Raw genomic sequence first — 20,721 nt, 5'->3', positions numbered from 1 at the left:
CCTTCTACAAGATAACCACGCTAAGTAAGCCCTTTCTCTGCTTTTCTGTGCAAACCTGCAACAGCCTGCCTCTGGATCTGGATGGGTAGACCACAGTTCACCCTGCCCCTGATCAATGACTTGTGACTCAGTCATTCCAGGTTCTCTCAATCTTGTTCTCCCACTCTGCTTGCCAAGTCCGTTTCTCTCCTGTTCCTTTCTTTCTTTTTCTTCTTTCTCTTCTTTCTATCTGTCCCCTATACTTTAGCCTTCCCTTGGCACTCCCTGGCAACACTTTGCCTGACAGCAATACTCAGGAATAAAAAGAGCCTGAGTCCTTTTTGTTGACTAATGCCACCTTTGTTTTGGTGCCAGGTTTGTTTTCGAGGCAGATATCCAGGAAGGCTGGACAGTAGGCTCAGTCCTGCAGAGCCTACCGCAGGCAGAGGAGAGAAATCTGTGTTGTAATTTCCCAACAGCCTCTTCAAATCTGTGAGTGATGGCTCAAACACCTTGCCTTTCACAGACAAGGAAACGAGCTCAGAGCTCAGGAGACTGGCCCCAGGCCTCGAATTAAATCAGTAAAGAGGTGGAAGTGAACACAGAGCCGTCAGACTGAAAGCTGTCCAGACAGCTGCATGGAGCAGGAGTCCAGCCCACTGTCTTTTCAAAGCCTCAAGCAGAATAGCCACACTGGACATTTGGCAGTTACTGGTAAGTTGTATTAGACTTTCCTGTTGATTCTTTATCCTGTAAAGGGGTTGCACCGTGAGTTCCTTGTTGAAGATTAATCATTTTCTGTGTTGCGTATGACTGAGGCTGTTTCTCATATCCTGCCCCTGGTTTCACTCGTCCCAAGGATTTCATTTGAAGGGCGGGACATTCCCTTTACCTCCCCACACCCCATCCGGAGCCTGCAATCCGGACCAATGAAAGCAAAATACCTCATCCTCCTGGTGACTAAGAACTCAGAGTATTTAAAAGGTTGCAGGAATGGGCTGAAAATTGCTTTTGCTTTCTGCGCAGATGAGCACACTCTCATCGGATTTGGACCACCACTGAGCTGCGGAGTGAAGGGGGCAAAAATAAATTCCCAGGCTCCCAGCCACCATGTGCTACGGCAAATGCGCACGATGCATCGGACATGCTTTGGTGTGGCTCGCGATCCTCTGCATCGTAACTAATATTTTGCTTTACTTCCCCAATGGGGCCACAAAGTATGCCTCTGAAGACCATCTCAGCCGGTTCGTGTGGTTCTTTTCTGGCATCGCAGGAGGGGGCTTGCTGGTAAGTTGTTCAAAATTGCTACACCCTTAAAAAATTCTCTCCTGTTGAATGTGATGTTTTCATGGAAAGCTTTCTGTAATTCATATTTCCAAATCCAGCGATATTTGTTGGTTCTTGTTTTGAAAGCATGTTATGCAAAAGTTGAGACAGGTATAGTGCATTGATTTCATGAGATATTGTTTTACAAAATCCTCTTTCAACTAAAAGTGAACTACCTTTTTGGTAAACTCTCTTACTTTACAACTAGAAACAGATACTAGCTTTTAAATCAGATTTGAGAGACTAGATTTTCTTGTCCTGGAGCCGGCAGTCATTTAACATTTGCTCTGGGGAGCGGGGGGCAGGCAGCTGGTTCTCCGTCTAAATCAACAGTTTTGGATTCAAAATCTCTGCTGTTTAATCTCAGGCATCCGCAACAGAAAATATAATGAATTGTGAGTGCATTGCTCTTTAGAAAGAACTATACATTTTCTCCTTTATGTCATGCTGGGGTGTGTTGTCTAGGGAAAATCCTACAGTTCGCAGCAGATCACTGTCTGAAGCTAATAATGGAAAGTTTTTTTTCCAAGGTTTGTTTTTAATTGAAGTGAGAGGAATTTGCCAACTTTGGAGCTGAAAATATTAGCTTTAACCACAGCCTGGAAAGAATGTGGACAAACTTGAGTTTGCTATTTTAACATGCTGGGATTGAGAACTTTAAAGAGAACTTTGATGGAATTGCTAATACTGCACAAAATAGGTTTCTTAGTCAAATACAGAATATTAAAACATTTAAACCTTTATACATTAATTATGGTCTCGTAAATCTATTTTGAATTTAAGCATTTTATCATGTTAATATAATCATTTGTCCTCAACATCGCACTTGTTTGAGCTTCTTTTGGTCTAAAACTCCAAGTATTTCATACTTATTTTATTTACAGAGCTTTATTATGAAGAAGCTAAAAGCACACAATTGTATCTTCAAAGAAGCAGTTCACATTTATTATACAGAGATTTCATCTCTCCCATTTACAAAAAAATTTCTCTTATTCTGTTAAAGACGTTTGGTATTCTCTATGTTTTACAATAAAAACCAAATCAGATTTAAAGATAAGGTTTACTAGTTCCAAAACAGCGTTTGCAGCTGGAGTCTCACAGCTGGGAACTCTCCTGGAGTAAACACATTCATCGGTTATTATTTTAGCCTTTCCATCCATACTACAGCCTCACCCTGAAGAATGCTTTGACACCTTAGATGAAAACAAGTGGTTATTACATTTAGAGGATTTTTCTTTTCATAGCTTTACGTTATTTGAGATCATTGATCAACCTAACCCAAAGCCAGTCAACAACGTCGTAAAAAATATATTTTACCAAAGATGCTTAACCTGACCCTTATGGACTTGGGGAAAGACAATGACTTTAATTTGCTTGTTTTTTAACCAGATATTCCTGCCAGCATTTGTGTTCATGGGGCTGGAGCAAGGCGACTGCTGTGGCTGCGGCGGCAATGAAAACTGTGGCAAGAGATGCGCGGTAGGTCCTCCCCTCTGGTGGTAAGAAACGGCTCCTATGACGTCACCGTGACACTGTGGCTCACTTCCGGTGTTTCTCCTTTCCCCAGATGCTTTCCTCTATACTGGCTGCTGTCATCGGAATTGCAGGATCTGGCTACTGCGTCATTGTGGCAGCCCTGGGCTTAGCGGAAGGACCACTCTGTCTTGATTTATCCGGCCAGTGGAACTATACCTTTGCCAGCACCGAGGGACAGTGAGTAATTGTTCCCCAACAGACCACACATTCTTTTCCACCACATGTGTATAGTGGCAAACCCATCAAACTAAAAAGGCGTCAGTCATCTATTGATCCATCCACTCAGCCAGATTTATTTGGCACTGGCTCAGGCACAGCTTAGGCAGTGGGAGTCTGAGCATTGATGCTCTGTCCCCGACCTGGAAAAGCTCTAAGGACTGATTCAGTCCTCATAATAATCCTGTGAGGTGACTTCCACTATTGCTCCCATTTTAAAGATGAGGAAACAAAGGCACAGAGAGATGAAATAACATCCAAAGTCACATCACTAGGACATGCAGTCAGGATTTAACCCAAGTAGCCTGGCTGTAGAGTTTGTGCTCCTATGTGGTGTGTATACTATTTCAGAACAATTGGCTGATTTTATAAGAAAATATTATGGAATCCTTATATGGATGGTAATTATGTGAATTTAACCAAAGCCTAGGGAAGTCATGCTACCCCCCCCCACACACACACACTCACACTCACATATAACATAATAACTATGTACAATGCACCCTTTACATAGCACCCACTGCTATATAAGACTGGTCTTAACACAACTTTAACATCACGATAATTTAAGATGCTCCATTGTTTTATGTTGATACTTATTTCTTATCTGTTATTGAGAAAAGAACAGAAATAGCTGGTAGAAACTTATATACATAATAACAAGTGAATAGCATCCTTTGAACATTTTTAGGTTTAGTTATGAGATTCATGAGTAAACATAAGATGAATAATGAATTTTAATTGCCCTTATATTATGAGGAATATTTGTCTGCCATGAACTGTAGAGCACATAGTGAGGTCATAAGGTCAAGTATGGAATTAGATAAACCTGAGTTTGATCCCAGCTTTGCATTAGGACTAAATATCTCTGAGGAATCAGGAAAGAGTGAATTGAGCTCTCTGCTTTTCAGTTACTTTGTCTGTAAAACTAAAACCAATGGCAGCTGTCAGGAGGATTGAGGAGACATCATATGTAAAATGGTTGTCACAGAAGCTGACACACTGTCAGCACTGCTACTGTTAGCCATTAATATGCTCTATTAACTTACAATGAATACAGCCCAATGGTAGCCTCCGAAGGAAAATTAGTACTTACAGGAGTTTGAAATTTTGGTGTTTAAAATTGTAATTATTTTTGTTCAGTACATACTGAATTATTAATAGAAATTGGTTAGTCATGTATGCAGACATACGAAACTATTGCACAAACCCATCTCTTAAAAACTCATCACTAATGCAGCTGGAATGCAGGGAGAGATCCGTATCACTAAATGTTTTTTCTAGCTGTTTGATTGTAAGCTCTTCATTTCAACCTGTCCAGGGATTGCGATATGGGGAATAGCTAATGGTCACAAGCTAGTGATTAGTTGGTCAATAGCCAAGTGGGTCCTGAGAATTTTTTTTATATTGTGTCTCGAAATTACAGAGTTTTGTTTCAGTAACATGCAGAAAGACAGGGCCAGAAGAACAGAATATTTTGTAACCAACAAATTGAATTTCTGATTTGCTCAATGAACCATTCCAAAGCTATTTCGCTAATTCCCAGCCCCTTTGTTCTGTTGTGGTAGGAAGAAGTGATAAGGGGAGAATTATACCAGACCTCTCTGTGGAATTAAGTCAATTCTAGATTTTCCTACATGATTAAATACTGTTTCATTAAGAATTCAAACACTCTATGATGTAGCAAAGGCTGAAATTCTAGGAGAGGAATGAATTTTTTAGACTGTAAGACTATCCAGGTATTTAGAAAATCTCCTAAGTCATTTCACAAAGTGACTTTGGATTGCTATATATTGTTCAATTACTTTTAAAATGTGTTGAATACCTGCTGTGTGCCAGATACTGGTCTAGGGGCTGGCTATCCAATGATAGAAGGTCTAGTTTCTACCTTCATGGACCTCAGACTTGTGGAAAAGATAGAAAAGTAGGTATTCTCCTTGGCCTAGGCTGGGTGTCCTTTCTCTGTGGCTCTTTCAACACTTGGTTTACCTGATTAGTATACTTGTTGCATTGAGATTGTTTACTCTCTTCCCTTAAGTCGCGCTTGTCCGAGACAGAGCCCATGCCACTTTCACTATTGTACCAACAGTCCTGGCTTGATGTCTAACTCACTCTGAGTGCTCAGTACGCTTTTTGAAATTTGTGTTTATCGTTGCAACAAGATCTGGGTAAATTCTTGTTTTTTGGAATGACTTGGATTGGAAAATTTTGATATAGGACATGAAATTAATTCATTCCTTTTTTTTTTCCTGAACAAAAAAACATGACACAAAAAGTATCTTATGAGACATCCCATTAGGTGTCATCGTGTGTCAGAAGTTTCTCTTTTTTTCATAGATACCTTCTGGAGAGATCCTCGTGGTCCCAGTGCATTGAACCCAAGCATGTGGTAGAATGGAATGTGTCTCTGTTTTCCATCCTCTTGGCACTTGGTGGAATTGAATTCATCTTGTGTCTTATTCAAGTAATAAACGGAGTGCTTGGAGGCATATGTGGCTACTGCTGTACTCACCATCAGGTAAGAACCTGTGTGAAGATGTTGTAGCTTGACCCTCATTATGCAAGTACCGTAATGCATTATTGTTCTCACCACAGAGAAAAAGGCAAAATCAAACATTGCTCAGCCGGCCAGCATTTATTCCTACATCGTCTTTGTGGCAAAGCATTTACGGCATTCATTTTTGCTCTTAATAATGTTTCCTTGAATGTCACAATCATGGGGTTATCTTGGTTCTCCCTAGTTGGCTCTGTGAACAAAGGAAAATGCCACCCATAGACAAAGTGCCCCTTTCACTACCACTGCTCTGGCTGCAGGCACAAAAGAAATGTCCTCTTTTTGCATCTCTCATGTTCCCAACTAGTATTCACAAATAATAGCTAGCATTCATTGCACTAGGAATGCACTAAACCCATATTTCAGATGAGACTATGACTCAGAAATTAAGCAATATGTCTAAAATCACCTAGTCAGGAAGTAACAGGTTTCAAATCCTGGATCATTTATTTCCACAGCACCTGGTCTTAACCTGTATGTAACACTTGCTGTTCTGTTGGGTTTTCTACAATTCCTTCCTAATAAGGAGTCATAAGAATTCCCAAACAGCTAAGCACAGAGTACCACGAGTAGTCTTTCAATAGCAGTTCATGAAAAGCCTTTCACTGTGAAAGAAAACCAGGAAGCACTTGTTTCCTGGGGATATGATTTTGAAGAGAAATATGCTTTTGTTAGTAGCGGGGAAAATTCTTGTTTCTATATCCTCCTAAAAACCATATGTTATTGAATTGATAGAAGTCCAGCTTTGGTTCAATTTTTTGAGGGGTTTGTTTTATGTCCTAGTCTCTAAAACAGGATTAGGTAAACAGAAACTTATTTAATTTATATTTTCCTAACTATTTACTTCTCTGGTTCAAGTTCTCTTAACTTTCTTTTAAAATAAGACGAAACCTAATGAACACTGAAAGCCCATTGTTGTCATAAAAAAACCTTTGTTGTAAATAAATGGAAACTTTCCATAATTTTTGAGGGAGAGTTAAAATAAAAGTGTAGTTTTCTTTATCAGGCAAGTGCAGCAAGATTAATAATTTCCTTGGCAGCTCACCAAATTTCCAGGAAAACAAAGGAGTGGGAAATCTTTAATATGGAATTCTTTCCAGGCAATATGTTTAGGGAGAGGCAAAGAAGAATCTTCTCAGGATTACTATAATGTGACTTATCTTTAGCCTTGAACTTCGTATAAGGCAGAGTTTAAATTAAGTGAGGCCCAACTGGATTTCAGCAGTCATGCATTTTGGGGGCGGACATAATATGTGTATGTCAATGACCAGAGTTGTAGTGGTTTAGCAGGGTGATGCTCTCCTCTGGGGGAGAGCAAATAGTCCCATTGGGTTTAGCATCTGAGTCACAGCAGGGATGGCTTCTTCCCAAACATTGCAGTGCAGATCTGTTACCTTTGTTTGTAAGACAAAAGTGACTTTCAAGGTTTTTAGTGTAGATAAGTCAAGTGTGTAACTCTGTAGCATTTAATTGGAAAGGTTATCCACACTGAATCCACTCCTGCGTGAAACTCCCATGGCATTATCTCTTAAATCCCTAAGATTAAAAGCCTACCCCAATCACATTCAAAGCCAACCTAGCATTGGTAAGCCACAGTTTCCATGGCCCTTTCCCAGCTATTACTCAGAGATGACAACTGGTCTGTCTGGTTTATTTAGGAAACATTGTGTGAGAATTGTTTAAGCTCTCAGTATTGTTGGTCAAAGCTCTGCTGAAGTGGAGATCAGTTATGTTTGCTTAAAACAGGAATTGAAAAGACTGAAATGTCATCATTGTTTGTTTAGCTGATCATACCCTAATGCATATTTCATTTTCTTTACAGCAATATGACTGTTAAAAGAACCCCCCAAGATGGGACCACAATCTTCCTTTATCTCATTGTAATTTATATATTTTACTTGTCTTAATTTGTAAAACTTTGTACTAGTGTATCATACTTCTCATATTCTACTTTTATAAATGTTCGTAAAGACTGGCATCTTCACGTGATGTCAGTATTTGAACTTAGCAAACTTTTTTTTTTTTTTTTTTAAAGACTGAGAAAATAAACCACACTCTAGAGGTAATTTACAGACTGAGTGACAGTCCTCAGTATATCTGAGGTAAACTCTGGCTTGAAGTAATGTTTTTTAAAAATATTACAAACATTACAGATATATATTACATTCCAATTACTATTGTATATACGTGTGCTCATGTTTATTAAATGAACTATTTCTAGTTGCTTTTTTTAAGATCATGAAGGAGAAAATCCAACAACTTGAAAAGATGTTCTTTCCACTGTTTATATGGTGTTTCCCATTCATATGCCTACAAATATCTAACACGAGGCCTCTTTGAACTGTTTCCCTTTCTGGGAGAGACAGACAGGTGCCCAGAGTGGAAGGACTGACTGAGAACGCTCCAAGCTAAATGAGTGCCTTGCAAACAGTGCAGCTAGTTGCTGCGAGTACCGCGAGATCCTAAATTTTCTTAACATGTGGAAAGCTTTTTGTCCTTCCAAGACAAGTCTTAAGGGTCATGTATTTAATAAGAGAAAGGCCTGAATAATTGGACAGGAAGAAAGATGGGAAACGGAATAAAACAGTAGATCAGCATCATAAGAAAATTGGGGGGTTGGAGGGTGGAGGAGGAAGGCGGGGCAGGAGGATCATGAGGAAATACCCCTAAAACTTGATTGTTTAAATACAACAAAATAAAGTATTCACTACCACTTTTTTCTTCTTCAGTTTCATTGTCCTTTCCCCCTTCTCCCTTGTCTCTCTCTCTCTCTCTCTCTCTCTCTCTGTGTCTCTCTCTCTCCCTCTCTAGAGGTATATATATCCACCACCCCCAGCTTGCAGGTTGTGCAGCCTATCGCTAGGGGGCTCTTCTGGTTTCTTTATCCTACTTTTTCTTCCTCATCCTATCCCTCCTTTTCTACCTTCCACTGCTATCCATGCATTGTCATTGCTAAGCCATCCTTTGGGTTCATCACGCCAGTTAGGAAACTTTCCTTTCTGCTGGGTGCTGCAGACATCAGGCTCCTGGGGAAGGTAACAGATATTTTCTCTCTTGCTTTTTATATCTGTTGTACAGAGTTAGGCTCTTTCAAGCCACAGGGTCTGCTGATCTACTGGGTATTGTCTTCAGAAATTTTCTGCTTTTGCTGTTGTCCAACGGTGGAGCAAAGCTATAATGGCCACCATAAAGAGAAGGTATTTTTCTCTAGTTGTCATGCCTTCCTAAGAAAAATATTTATGGCTGCATTTTAAGGAACACAGATAGTCATCAACTAGAAGGCTTTGACATGCTTGCTAAGGACAGTGAGGTTGGTCAAAATCACAGCATGAAACCAAAAATGAAATGAAATCACACAGAGATGGAGCTGGTTTTGTTCACATCTGCGTCTATACAGGTGTTTATTTGCCTAGGCAACAGACAAGCAAGTTAATAAAGAAGCTTCCTGGCTGTTACACAGCAGGGTTCCTCCTCTACGTAAGGCTCCCTGCAATGGTTTCCTGACCGAAGGGTCCTAACCTTTTTCATGCCTCTGTCCCTCTGGCAGTCTGGCAAAGCCTGCAGACTCCTTTGAAGACGGTTTAAAACTGCGTAAAAGAAAGGGCATAGGATTACAAAGTAAATCAACACATTGAAATATTTTTCAAAATATATTTGAAAATTGTAAGATAGTTTGTCTTGTAGCCAGCTCTATCACATCAACATCTGTAGACAGAAAAACAGAGATCACATGTGATCTAGCAGTAGTCTAATGAGTGGGTCTAAGAACTACTGTCTTTTTCCATATGATTCCAATTGAAATTTTGAGATACCTGCAACAATTTTAATGTGGTATGAAAATGATATGCAATTTTATGTTGTTGATCAAAGCATGATCAGTATTGCTGATACTACTGTGATTTGTGGCATGCAGGCATAATAAAGGAAATGCTAATTTTCATTAGGGTTAAAAAATAATGACATTTTTTTCTTCATCCAAGTTTAACACCCCTTCTCACAGATATCTACCCAAGTACCTTTTTTGAGTTCTTGGACACCAGGTTAAGAACCTGAAACAGAGAATCCAAACAAAGAGGCGTAACAATCACTTACAAGCACCTTGTTTTCCTAAATGTATCCTTCAAAGGAAAGGCAATAATAATTATTAACCATGATAGTAATAATAACAACCATGTATTGCATTCCTTCAATATGTCAGTTATTGCAGTTAGTTTCTTCACATATTATTTCATGGACCTCCCAATAGCCCTTGAAGGTGGTGCTTGTCTCCATTTTATAGTCAAAGCTCAGAGAGATTAAGTATTCTGTCCAAGGCCGTATCTTTAGCAAGTGAGAAAACCATAATTCAAATCCACGTAAGTTTAACGTGAAAACCCAGGCTTTTCCAGCTTCTCTCCTTGGTCCCTGCTACAATCTCTGTCATCCTGTCCAGGCGCTGGGATCTTATTTCCTCCAGCCACTCCACCCACTAAGGGGGCTTCGACAGGCCCCTGTGACCCTCAGTCATGCCCATCTCAGAGCCCAAATTTGAGTGACTCAGACTTTCCTTTGGTTTGTAAATTCTTCAATAATAGACATTGCTGTTGCCCAGAAGAAACAGCTTACACAATTTACCGTCTGTCCTAGTTTACTTATATTTATGGCTCACACTCTAAGTCTGTAATATTCTAAATCCTTCAATTTGGCTGGAAATTCCCTCAGGGGTACTGAAACAGCTCATTATTACCTGGCAACATACAGGCACGCATGCACGCACGAATGCACACATGCACGTGTGCACACAGACACACACACACACACAGCATACACATATACACACATTTTTCTACTATACAGCAATTGAAAAGAACTAACTATTGCTACATGAGACAATTTGGGTGAATGTCACAAATAATGAGAATGAAATCCTCCCCCAATTTTGACCCAGTTCTAAATGTAATCACAGCTAACCTAGCTAAATCCTTAAAACAGAGAAAAGGGTGACAAGTCTCCTTATGCAAGATTTCCCACACTAGGTTTTTATAGGTGTAACATGATAATAGTTCCTCAAAAGGGGCAGTTTCAAGGTGTCTATATTCACAAGTTTCATCCTGCAAGTAGAAGACTGTCAAGCATTCCACTTGCTAATTCTCACCACACCCCTCTCTGTCACATGTGTACAAATACACTGATTCATGGGCAGGGCGCAGGGCCAATTGCAATGGCCACTAGAGTCTCAGATGTAGACGATGCTGAGAAGGGTCTGAAAGCAAAACCAAAGATCCGTTGGGATCTCTCTGAATACCTAACTCCATATTGTTTAAGGCAACCCCTTGACTAAACCCGTGATTCTTAAACTGCAGTCAGCTCCCCCGATAATCTGCGACACCTACGAGTATTCAAATTGTAACCTTTAAAAAAAATTTTTAACTTTTTATTTAAATCACTTTTTTACATTAGTAAAATGTGAACAAAAACATACACCTCAGTGAATGTTTTACATATGTTTATACCCATGTATCCACCATCTTGATCAAGATATAGGACACTTCCAGCACCCAGAAAACTCTCATATCCTCTCCGAGGCAATATGCAGCTCACTACCACTGCGCACACCTGGAATAAATACGGTTTGGGTTTCTATCACCATAGATCAATTTTGCCTGTTCTTGAACTTTATATAAATTAATTCATTAAACATGTTCTCTTTTGTGTCTGGTTTTTCTCACTAAACATTATGTTGTTGAATGCTGGCTCCCAAAATATCACCAGGACAATCTGTTTATAAAAGAAAGCTTGAGTGTACTGTTTACTGCCATCAAGGAGGACACCACCTTGAAAGAACTTTGGTAGTGTGTTGGAGGAGGAAGGAATAAGTTGAATTTGAGATTTTGAATCTGGCTTAAGGTGAGTCTTTTATTCTGAAGATTTGAATAAAATTGGTAAGGATTGTATTGTTTAGCCTTGGGGGGAACAGTAAGGCAAGGATTTTGAGGTAAGAGGTTCAAAGACTCTAGAGAGATATACTGCTGATGTTCTTCATTGAAGAGATGGTGGGTCTCTCAGGAAGTTCCTATAATGAACAGTGAAGTTATTTGCCTGGAGAAGAGTATTCTAGAATAGCAAAGCTATGCTAACAAAGACTATGGAATAATAAAATTATAATAGTGTAGACAGTAAGTTGTGGAAGGACTTATGGTTTCAGTTTTCAGTGTCCAAAATGGCAGTGGGGGTGAGTGGTTTCAGTTTGCAATGTTTTTGAGATTTATGTGTGTTGTCTCATGTAGGACTAGTTTGTTATTTTCCTTTGTGATACAGTGTTCTGTTGTTTGAATACATGACAGTTTATTTACCCATGATTTGATTAATGGATATTCTGGTTGTTTCCAGTTTTTGTATCTTAGGAAATATGTTGCTGTGATCATTCTTTTCATTTATTTTTTAATTTTTTTGGTGCATTTAAGAACTCATTGGTGTTGGTTGGTTTGTTTTTGCCTCGTTGAAGCATCAAAATGCCAATAGAGATTCTTTGGTTGTGCTTTAGTTAGCACCCCAGGGGCCTCAGTTTCCCCCTGGCCTAGCATCCAAAAAGGCTTAGCTCATGTCTTCCTGCCTGAGAGACTATCAATCAATCACTCACTGGCTCAGTATTTCTGGATTGCTCATTGTGTGCCCTGCCCTGCACCAGGTGCTAAGGACCGAGCTATGAACAAGATTTTCCAAGTTCCTTGAGGCAGAGTCCTTGACTATGTTGTTCACTATGGTATTCCTGGCTTCTAGAACAGTGCCTGGCATGTAGTAGGTACTCACTAATCAGAAGTCCACCAACTATGGCCCATGGGTCAAATCTGGTCTGCTGCCTGTTTCTGTAAAGCGTTATGGGAACATGGCCACGCTCATTTGTTTACATATTATCTGTGGTGGCTTTCCTGCTACAATGCAGAACTGAGTAGTTGTGTTACCAGAGAGGGGGTCCTCCTCGACACGATGTCCAGGTTCTCGGCATCTCGAGCAAAGAATTGAACAAGATATCGAGGTAAAGTAATGAAAAAGCAGTTTATTAGAAGAAAAAGGTACACTTTGAAGAAAGAGAAGAGGGCCCGAGCAGAATGCAGTGGCTCAAGGGCCATTATTAAAAGAGAAAGTACACTCCAAAGAGTGTGGAGTGGGCCCTGAGCAAAGGCAAGGCTCACGGGGCTCAAAAAAAAGGCCTGACTGGTGAGGACTTGGAGTTTTTATCCTTTTTTTCTAGAATGTTCCTTACCGGGTGTGGAATCACTTGATTGACACCTGCGATTGACAAGAGGCTATTACTTCATCTTTTTAGACTGCACATGTTCTTTTCCAGAATTCAGTCTGTTATAATGAACTTCTGGGCATATGTATAATATTATAATGATGGTATAATGAGGCCCAAGTGAAATGAAGGTCGTTGTGGCCTTCGCTGAGCAGGTGTGAGTGACCGGTTTAATCTAGTTGGGTATTTTGTACCCATTTGTTTCAATTACAATGAAAAGAAGATTTGGGTGGCGAGGGGAGGTTTTTTTGGGTGGTAATGCAGAGAACTGATGCCTATCTCTAACTACCTGCCTTGTTTTCCCCTTGAGAGACATGATCCCCATAAAATCTCTATGGGAAGTTGAGGGACAGAAGGTCTTTTCTTCTGAATCTGCTTCCTGCTGGGCAGGGGTGTAGAGCTGTCCCTACCTATTCGGGAATTCATAGAACTCTCTCCCTATCTGATCTTAGATGAGAGGAAGGGGTCTGGAGATCCGTCTGGAAGACCGTGTTGGCTTCTTTGGTTGTGACTGGCAATCTTATTGAGGTATCCTCTGTATCCCCGAGTCCCCTAAATGAGGAAAAATAGATTAATTAATAAATCCATTAGCTCTATAAAGCCTGTGGCCATTCAATCAGTCATTCCGGTAACATCAATTGTCTAGGAGCTGGGCCCAGAAAGCGTTTGGAAAGAACATTAAGTTTCAATGATTACAATCAACAAGTATACTGGCCTTGGGTGTGGGGAGGGTCTGGAATGGCTTGGGGGATGTTGGGATGTCACAGGCTTTTAAGTAGTTATCTGAAGCAGGGGTGAGAGACATTCTATGATTCAGGCTAAGAACAATCTTTAGGATTCAGAAACTGATTAGAAGAGGAATCAAAGCCAGGGGCTAAAGAGCTAAGAAACTAGGGAAAAGGAGACTTAAAATTTCTATAGTGAGGGGGCTCTCCCATATCAGTTGTAACATGAATATATGTCCCACAAGGCCTAAAATATTTACAATCTGGCCCTTTTCAAAAAGAGTTTGTTGAGCTCTAGTCTAGCTGGCCACTTGCCTACTTAAAAATTGATACTTCTGTTACAATGGAAGAGGAGAAGAATGGGTATTTGTGTTATTTTTAAGATTATTATAGAAAGATTCAAAGGTGTTTTTTTGAGAAGTATAGAGATAAAAAAAATGAACCTAACTTATTTACTGTCCAGCTAGAAAAATGGATATTAGGGAATGTATTTGTCTCCTATGGCTGTTGTAACAAAGTACCACAAATTGGGTAGATTAGAACAACAGAAATGTATTGTCTCACAGTTTTGGAGACCAGAAGTCCAATATCAAGGTGTCAGTAGGCCCATGTCGATGCTAAGGAAGGATCTCTTCCAGGCTGCTCCCCTAGCTTCAGGTAGCCTCTGGCATTCCCTAGCTTGTAGAAGACTACCTTCTTCCTGTATCTCTTCATATCATCTTCCTTCTCTGCACGTCTGTCTCTGTGTCTAAATTTTCCTTTTTTTATAAGAACATCAGTCAGTTACATTGCATTAGGGTTCACCATAATGACCTCATTTTAACTTGCTTACTTCTATGAAGACCATATTTCCAAAAAAGGTCATATTCTGAGGTACTGGGTATTAGGAACTCAACATGCCTGTTTAGAGGGGACACAATCCAAACCACAGCATGGAAGATATAGCTGTCTCTGTCTGGGACTTCATCAGCATCTTCTAAACTAAATAGATGTTCCATGAAATGCCCTTGAAAAAGTCTGGGATCTAGTGCGTACAATACAAACCTTCCTGAAGATTCACCACGCACATTAACATTTCAGAAGCTCTGAGAAATCTTGTTGAAAATTTGTTTAACTCAAAACTTCCCAAATGATTTAACTATTAGACCCTAGGGCTGCCGCTTTGGAAAGTCAACAGCAGATGAGAATAAAAGCACAGAGCTGGGGACATGGTAAACTTATCAAATGGCAGTAGAGGATAGATACCAGAGGAATCCTTCAATCACAGCCAGGAGTTTAGGATGAAAGAAGAAAATTCTCCATATAATTAGTTGCTGCCTATTCAATGGGCAGGAACTTAGACATGCTTTGTTCATATCTTCTGCTCTCAAATAGGTGTGTAGGTTTATCACCCTTGTGGATCTGACTTCAGTTGTCGAGGGGAACACTAGAAAATTGTGCTCTTTAAGCAATATAGTTCCCTAGGTTTGGAGTGGGGGGCAGGTCCCGATTTCTAATGTCAAAATTTTGGAGGAAAAGAAATTCTATTGTGGCTGTCTTGGTATTCAAGTGGCAGACTTCTCTGCATGGGAGAGACGACAGAATTTCAGAGATATAAGACATTTCATTTTCATCACATAATTTAGTGTCAAGCCAGTTCTCCCATCAACTCCATTTATGACTCCCAATGTATTTATCATGGGTTGTGCTTGTATGTGACTATGAGCAGTAGTATATGTAGCCTAAAATCTTCTGCAATGGTTGAAAAGCAACTTCCATCTGCGTTTGCCCATACATCCTGTTGTGCGTGGGTGTAGGGGGGTAGGAGAGAAAGACATGACATGGATGTAAGGCAGGAAAAGCTTGAGGTTGGAAAGAAACAGAAATGAAATGACGTATTAGTAACCAGCTTCTGCAAAGGCAAGCTGGATGATTCACTGTTTAGTGTCCCTGGCTAGAGGGTCAGAGTGCCCTGCGAGTTAGGTAATCAGTGAGTGATTGGGTGTTTCTTTGTCCCAGGGAAGCATTACACTAGAGGCAAGCATGTGTCCCAACTTGTATAATAAGAGAAGTATTCATGTCCACATGATCAGGGCTCCCTATGTAGGTGAAGGTATCAGGGTTTGATGGTTTATGGAGTTGTGCCAGATGAGAACAAGGCTCAGGTATAAGGAAAAGGACTATAGAGGCTACTGTGTCCCTCCCTGAGCACCACACTTTTCATGGCTCCACACCTTACACCCTCCCACCACCTATGCTTCTGAAGGTGAAGCAAACTAAAGAGCTTCCATAGACCAGAGCTTGGTGATTCTCTCCATTTGCCTTTTTGAAGATTCCTCCCTCCCGCTGTGGAAGTCATTCCTCTTTAATATCACAGGGAATTAAATGACTACTGGACTCTTATTTGATGAGCACATTTGAGTACTAAAGAATGATAGAAATTTGAATAGCTGAAGAATCATAAAAAGAGTGCTAGGTTTCAGTCAAGAACCCTGGGTTTGGGTTATGGTTGTTGATCTTGGACGAGTCACTTTTTCTCTCTGAGTCTCAATTTTCTAACCTGTAAAATAGAAATAATAATATTGTCACTAACTGTCTACCATTAATCTGATTAAATTAGATCCTATGTAAAAATTCATCGGGAAGTATAAAATTTTGTGTCAGATATATTGTTTTGTCCATTAAAAAGTAGTTATAGTGTATCATTACTGTTATTAATTCTTGCCTCACCTTCTTCTTCCTCATCCAAGCCATGAACTCTGGGGTTCAGTAGCCACTCAACATGTAAAGAACTCACATATTTCTTCTTCCTTTTAACCATTAGAACAGGGATTCTTCACCCTGTTTGCACATTGAAATCACTTGGTAACTATAGACCAATATCTTTCATGACTATAGATGCAAAAATCCTCAACAATATGTCAGCAAATCAAACCCAACAATGTACAAAAAGTATTATACATCACAACCAAGTGGAATTTATTCCATGTATGCAAAGCTGGCTTAACACTTAAAAATCAATTAAGGTAATCCATCACATTTACAAACTAAAAAACAAAAAAGTCACATGACCATATCAACAGATGGACAAAATCCAGCACTCATTCATGATTTAAAAAACCCCACAAAAAAACAAAAAACCTTATCACACTAGAAATAGAGAGAACTTTCTTGATGAAAAAAAATCTGTAGTTAATACCATAATTTATGATGAGTAGACGTTTTCTTACTAAGATCATGAAAAAAAGAAAGCATGTCCCTTTTCACCCCTCCTTTTCAAAACCATGCTGGAGGTCCTACCTAATGCAATAAGACAAGAAATGGATATAAAAAGTGTACAGATTAGAAAGAAAATATAAAATATATTTGTTCACGATAGCTTCTGTAAAAAATCCAAAAGAATCAACAAAAAGATTCTAGAACTAATAAGCAATTATAGTAAGTTTGCAGTACATAAAGTTAATACACAAAAGTCAATTGCTCTCCTATATACCAGCAATGAACAAGTGGAATTTGAAATTAAAAACAAAACCCATTTACATTAGCACCTAAAAAAGTGAAATATTTAGGTATAAATCCAACAAAATATGTACAAGATTTATATGAGGAAAACTATAAAATGCTGATGAAAGAAATCAAAGAAAAACTAAATGGAGAGATATTTCATGTTCTTGGAGAGAAAGACTCAATAGTACCAAGGTGTTAATCTTTACCAACTTGATCTATATAGATTCAATCCAATCTCAATCAAAATCATATCAAGTTATTTTGTGGATAGCAACAAATTCTATATTTTATGTGGAGATGCAAAAGACCCAGGATAGCCAATACAATATTGAAGAGGAAGAACAAAGTTGGAGGACTGATGTTGCCTGACTTCAAGACTTACTATCAAGCTACAGTAATTAAAACAGTGTGGTATTGGCCAAAGAATAGAGCAAGAGGTCAATAAAACCAAACAGAGGGTCCAGAAATAAACCCACACATAGCCAACTGATCTCTGACAAAGGAGCAAAGGCAGTACAATAGAGCAATGATAATCTTTTAAACAAATGGTGCTGGAATAAGTGGACATCCATCAGCCAAAATAAATAAATAAATAAATAAATAAATAAATAAAAGAATTAACTCAGAATGGATCACAGACCTAAATATAAAATGCCAAACTATAAAACTCCGAGAAGAACACATTTGAGAAAACTTAGATGACCTTCGATATGGCAATGACTTTTTAGATACAACACCAAAGGCATAATCTATGAGAGAAATAATTGACAAGCTAGACTTCATTAAAATTTAAAATGTCTGCTTTTGTGAAAGATAAGAGAAGTCAGAGAGGGGGGGAAATATTTTCAGAAGACTCATGTGACGAAGGACTATTATCCAAAATATATAAAGAACTCGTAAATCTCAACAATAAGAAAACAACCTGATTTAAAAATGAGCAAAAGACCTGACCAGATGCCTCACCAAAGAAGATATGCAGATGGAAAATTAGCTTATGAAAAGATGCTCAACTGAGCCGCTGGTGGGCGGCAGTTGCCTCAGTGGTTAGAGTGCAGTGCTCATTACACTAAGGTCACTGGTTCGATTCCCACATGGGCCAGTAAGCTACACCCTCCACAACTAGATTGAAAACAATGACTTGACTTGGAGCTGAGCTGTGCCCCCCTCCACCCCATAACTAGATTAAAAATAATGACTTGACATGGAGCTGATGGGTCCTGGAAAAACATACTGTTCCCCATTATTCCCCATTATAAAAAAAAATCAATAAAATAAAAAGAAGATGCTCAACATCAGATATTAGTAGGGAAATGCAAATTAAAAGGAAATACCACTACAAACTTATTAGAATGGCCAAAATGCAAAACACTGACAACACACCAAACACTGGTGAGGATATGAAGCAACAGGAACTCTTCATTGCTGGTGGGAATGTAACTTTGGAAGACAGTTTAGCAGTCTCTTAGAAAACTAAACATACTCCTACCATACATACAGCCCAGCAATTGCACTCCTTGGTATTTACCCAGTAAGTTGAAAACACACATATAGGTTTACAGTAGCTTTATTTATAATTGCCAAAACTTGGAAGCAACTAAGGTGTCCTTCTAAAGGTGAATGAATAAATAAACCTTGGTACATCCAGACAATGGAATATTATGCACTGTTAAAAAAGAAATGAGCTATCAAGCTATGAAAAGACATGGAGGAAACTTAAATGCATATTTTTAAATGAAAGAAGCCAATCTGAAAAAACTGTATACTGTATGAGTCCAACTATATGACATTCTGGAAAAACTGAAACTATGGAGACAGTAAAGAGATGAGTGGTTTCCAGAGTTGGGTGTGGTGGGAGAGCAGGGAGGGGTGAATAGACAGAGAACAGAGGATGTTTAAGGCAGTGAAACTACACTGTATGATACTGTAATAGTAGATACATGTCATTATACAGTTATCTAAACCCATAGAATGCACAACACCAAGAGTGAACCCTCATGTAAACTATGGACATTAAGTGATAATGGTGTGTCAATAAAGGTTCATCAATGGTAACAAATGTACCACTCTGTGGGGCATTGATAACGGGGACTCTATGCAGGCATGGGGGTTACTGTATTTTGCCATGTATAATGTGCACTTTTTTGCCCAAATTTGTTAGGGAAAAATAAGGATGCACATTATACATGGGTAGTACTAATTCCATATCTATATAAATGTTTTCAGTTCTTTTATTTATGCTTATGAGTTAAAGTGTAACTCTAGAAATCAATAACGATATCCGCATGGAAAGGGATACCCTGGAATATGATAATATGTTTTATTGAACTTACGACAAACTTACAACGACAAAGAGTTCTTGGCCTTCTATGGTGGGTAAATAGAGTAAATTTGTTACCGGTACATAAAATTTCTTCTACCTTGTATCTGTTCTTGTGTTTTGTAATTATTTGTTACATACAATTTCTTGAACTATAATATGTTAAAAAATAAATGCTAAACTTCCTTTATAATAAAAAAGTGCCTAAATGTAAACAAATACAATTTTGAATTAAAAATTTTTTAAAAAAGATTAACTTTGGGCCAAAAATGTGGGTGCACATTATACACGGCAAATTATGATATATGGGAATTGAATTCTCTGCACCTTCTGTTCAAGTTTGCTGTGAAACCAAAAGTGCTCTAAAAAATATAAAGAAAATTACCTGGTAGCTTTTGAAATTCCCAGTGCCTAGGCCATAGCCCAGATCAACTAAATCAGGACGTACAGGGATGCAGCCTAGACCCCAATAAAATATTACTACAACCCACGTGACTCCACGTACAGTCAAGGCTGAGAAAGAATGATTGCCTTAGAAGGTGGTAGATAATCTTACAGCAGGTGGATCTCAGAACTGGATGCCAATTCAAATCACCTGGTACTTAAAAAAAAAGGTATAGATAACCAGGCCCCACTCTGAAATTCTGATTCAATTGGTCTAGTTTGAGGCCTGGGCACTAGGGTTTCTCAAAAGCTCTTCTGATGGTTTAATACGCTGCCAGCACTGAGAGTCACTGGTCTGTAGCAGGAGCAGCAAACTCCTTAACATATGCTTCAAACTCTCCAGCCCTGCACCCATGGCAGATATCAGTAACCATTCCCAGAACTCTTTCCCAACAGGCCCAGAATTGGCCTTAGGATCCTTTTCCACTCAGCATATCAGGCAGAAACCAGTAACTGATCAGAGTTGCCGGTGGAATTCCCTTTGGCATCTCTGCGTTATAGATTTACTCCATCTCCAAACCAGGGATGGCTTTGTTGGACCTGCTTTCCCCAATTTCTTCCTCCACCCCCTTGACTTGGAAAGTCTGACATTTTCACAGGAGAATGCTCCAAGGCTGTGACTCTGTGACAGCTCTTCAGGCTTTAGGACAAAGTTCTACCTTCACATGTGCCTACAGCCTTCAGAGCTCAAGGACTTTCTGCAAGCATGAACTCATTTGTTTGAAAATGCCTGGTGCTAGGAGGACGCATGAGAGAATGTTTATGAAACACTCTGTGTTCCCAAGATGAAAGACAGCAAGCTATTCAGGGAAAAGGCCTCTTTAGAGGTCTCTGAAGACTCTCACGGGAGTTGGCTTCCTTT

At 39.2% G+C, this 20,721-nt stretch overlaps 1 protein-coding gene across 2 annotated transcripts; it reads left to right on the top strand.

Moving 5' to 3' along the window:
* The first annotated feature begins 354 nt into the window (after positions 1–354).
* TM4SF1 (transmembrane 4 L six family member 1) lies at positions 355–11,302 on the top strand. Of its 2 annotated transcripts, XM_081064155.1 has the most exons (6): positions 355–693; positions 1,006–1,266; positions 2,695–2,784; positions 2,873–3,018; positions 5,395–5,575; positions 7,434–11,284. In XM_081064155.1, exons 2-6 carry the CDS (start codon positions 1,090–1,092, stop codon positions 7,446–7,448), a joined length of 609 nt encoding a protein of 202 aa, XP_080920281.1. In that variant the 5' UTR covers positions 355–693; positions 1,006–1,089; the 3' UTR covers positions 7,449–11,284. The 2 variants fall into 2 exon arrangements, with proteins under 2 accessions (XP_080920281.1, XP_080920280.1); XM_081064154.1 differs by lacking the exon at positions 355–693 and having other exon boundaries at positions 896–1,266; positions 7,434–11,302.
* The last annotated feature ends 9,419 nt before the right edge of the window (positions 11,303–20,721 follow it).

The sequence above is a fragment of the Rhinolophus hipposideros genome, assembly GCF_964194185.1.
Source record: "Rhinolophus hipposideros genome assembly, chromosome: 2".
Lineage (NCBI taxonomy): Eukaryota > Metazoa > Chordata > Mammalia > Chiroptera > Rhinolophidae > Rhinolophus > Rhinolophus hipposideros.
The sequence above is the reverse complement of the archived record's forward strand: the minus strand, read 5'-3'. Positions and strand labels throughout refer to the sequence as shown.

Coding starts and splice junctions, on each gene's coding strand:
- TM4SF1 (XM_081064154.1), top strand. CDS start 1,090: ATGTGCTACGGCAAATGCGCACGATGCATCGGACATGCTTTGGTGTGG. Junction 1,267..2,694: donor TCGCAGGAGGGGGCTTGCTG/GTAAGTTGTTCA, acceptor TTTTTTAACCAG/ATATTCCTGCCAGCATTTGT. Junction 2,785..2,872: donor ACTGTGGCAAGAGATGCGCG/GTAGGTCCTCCC, acceptor TCCTTTCCCCAG/ATGCTTTCCTCTATACTGGC.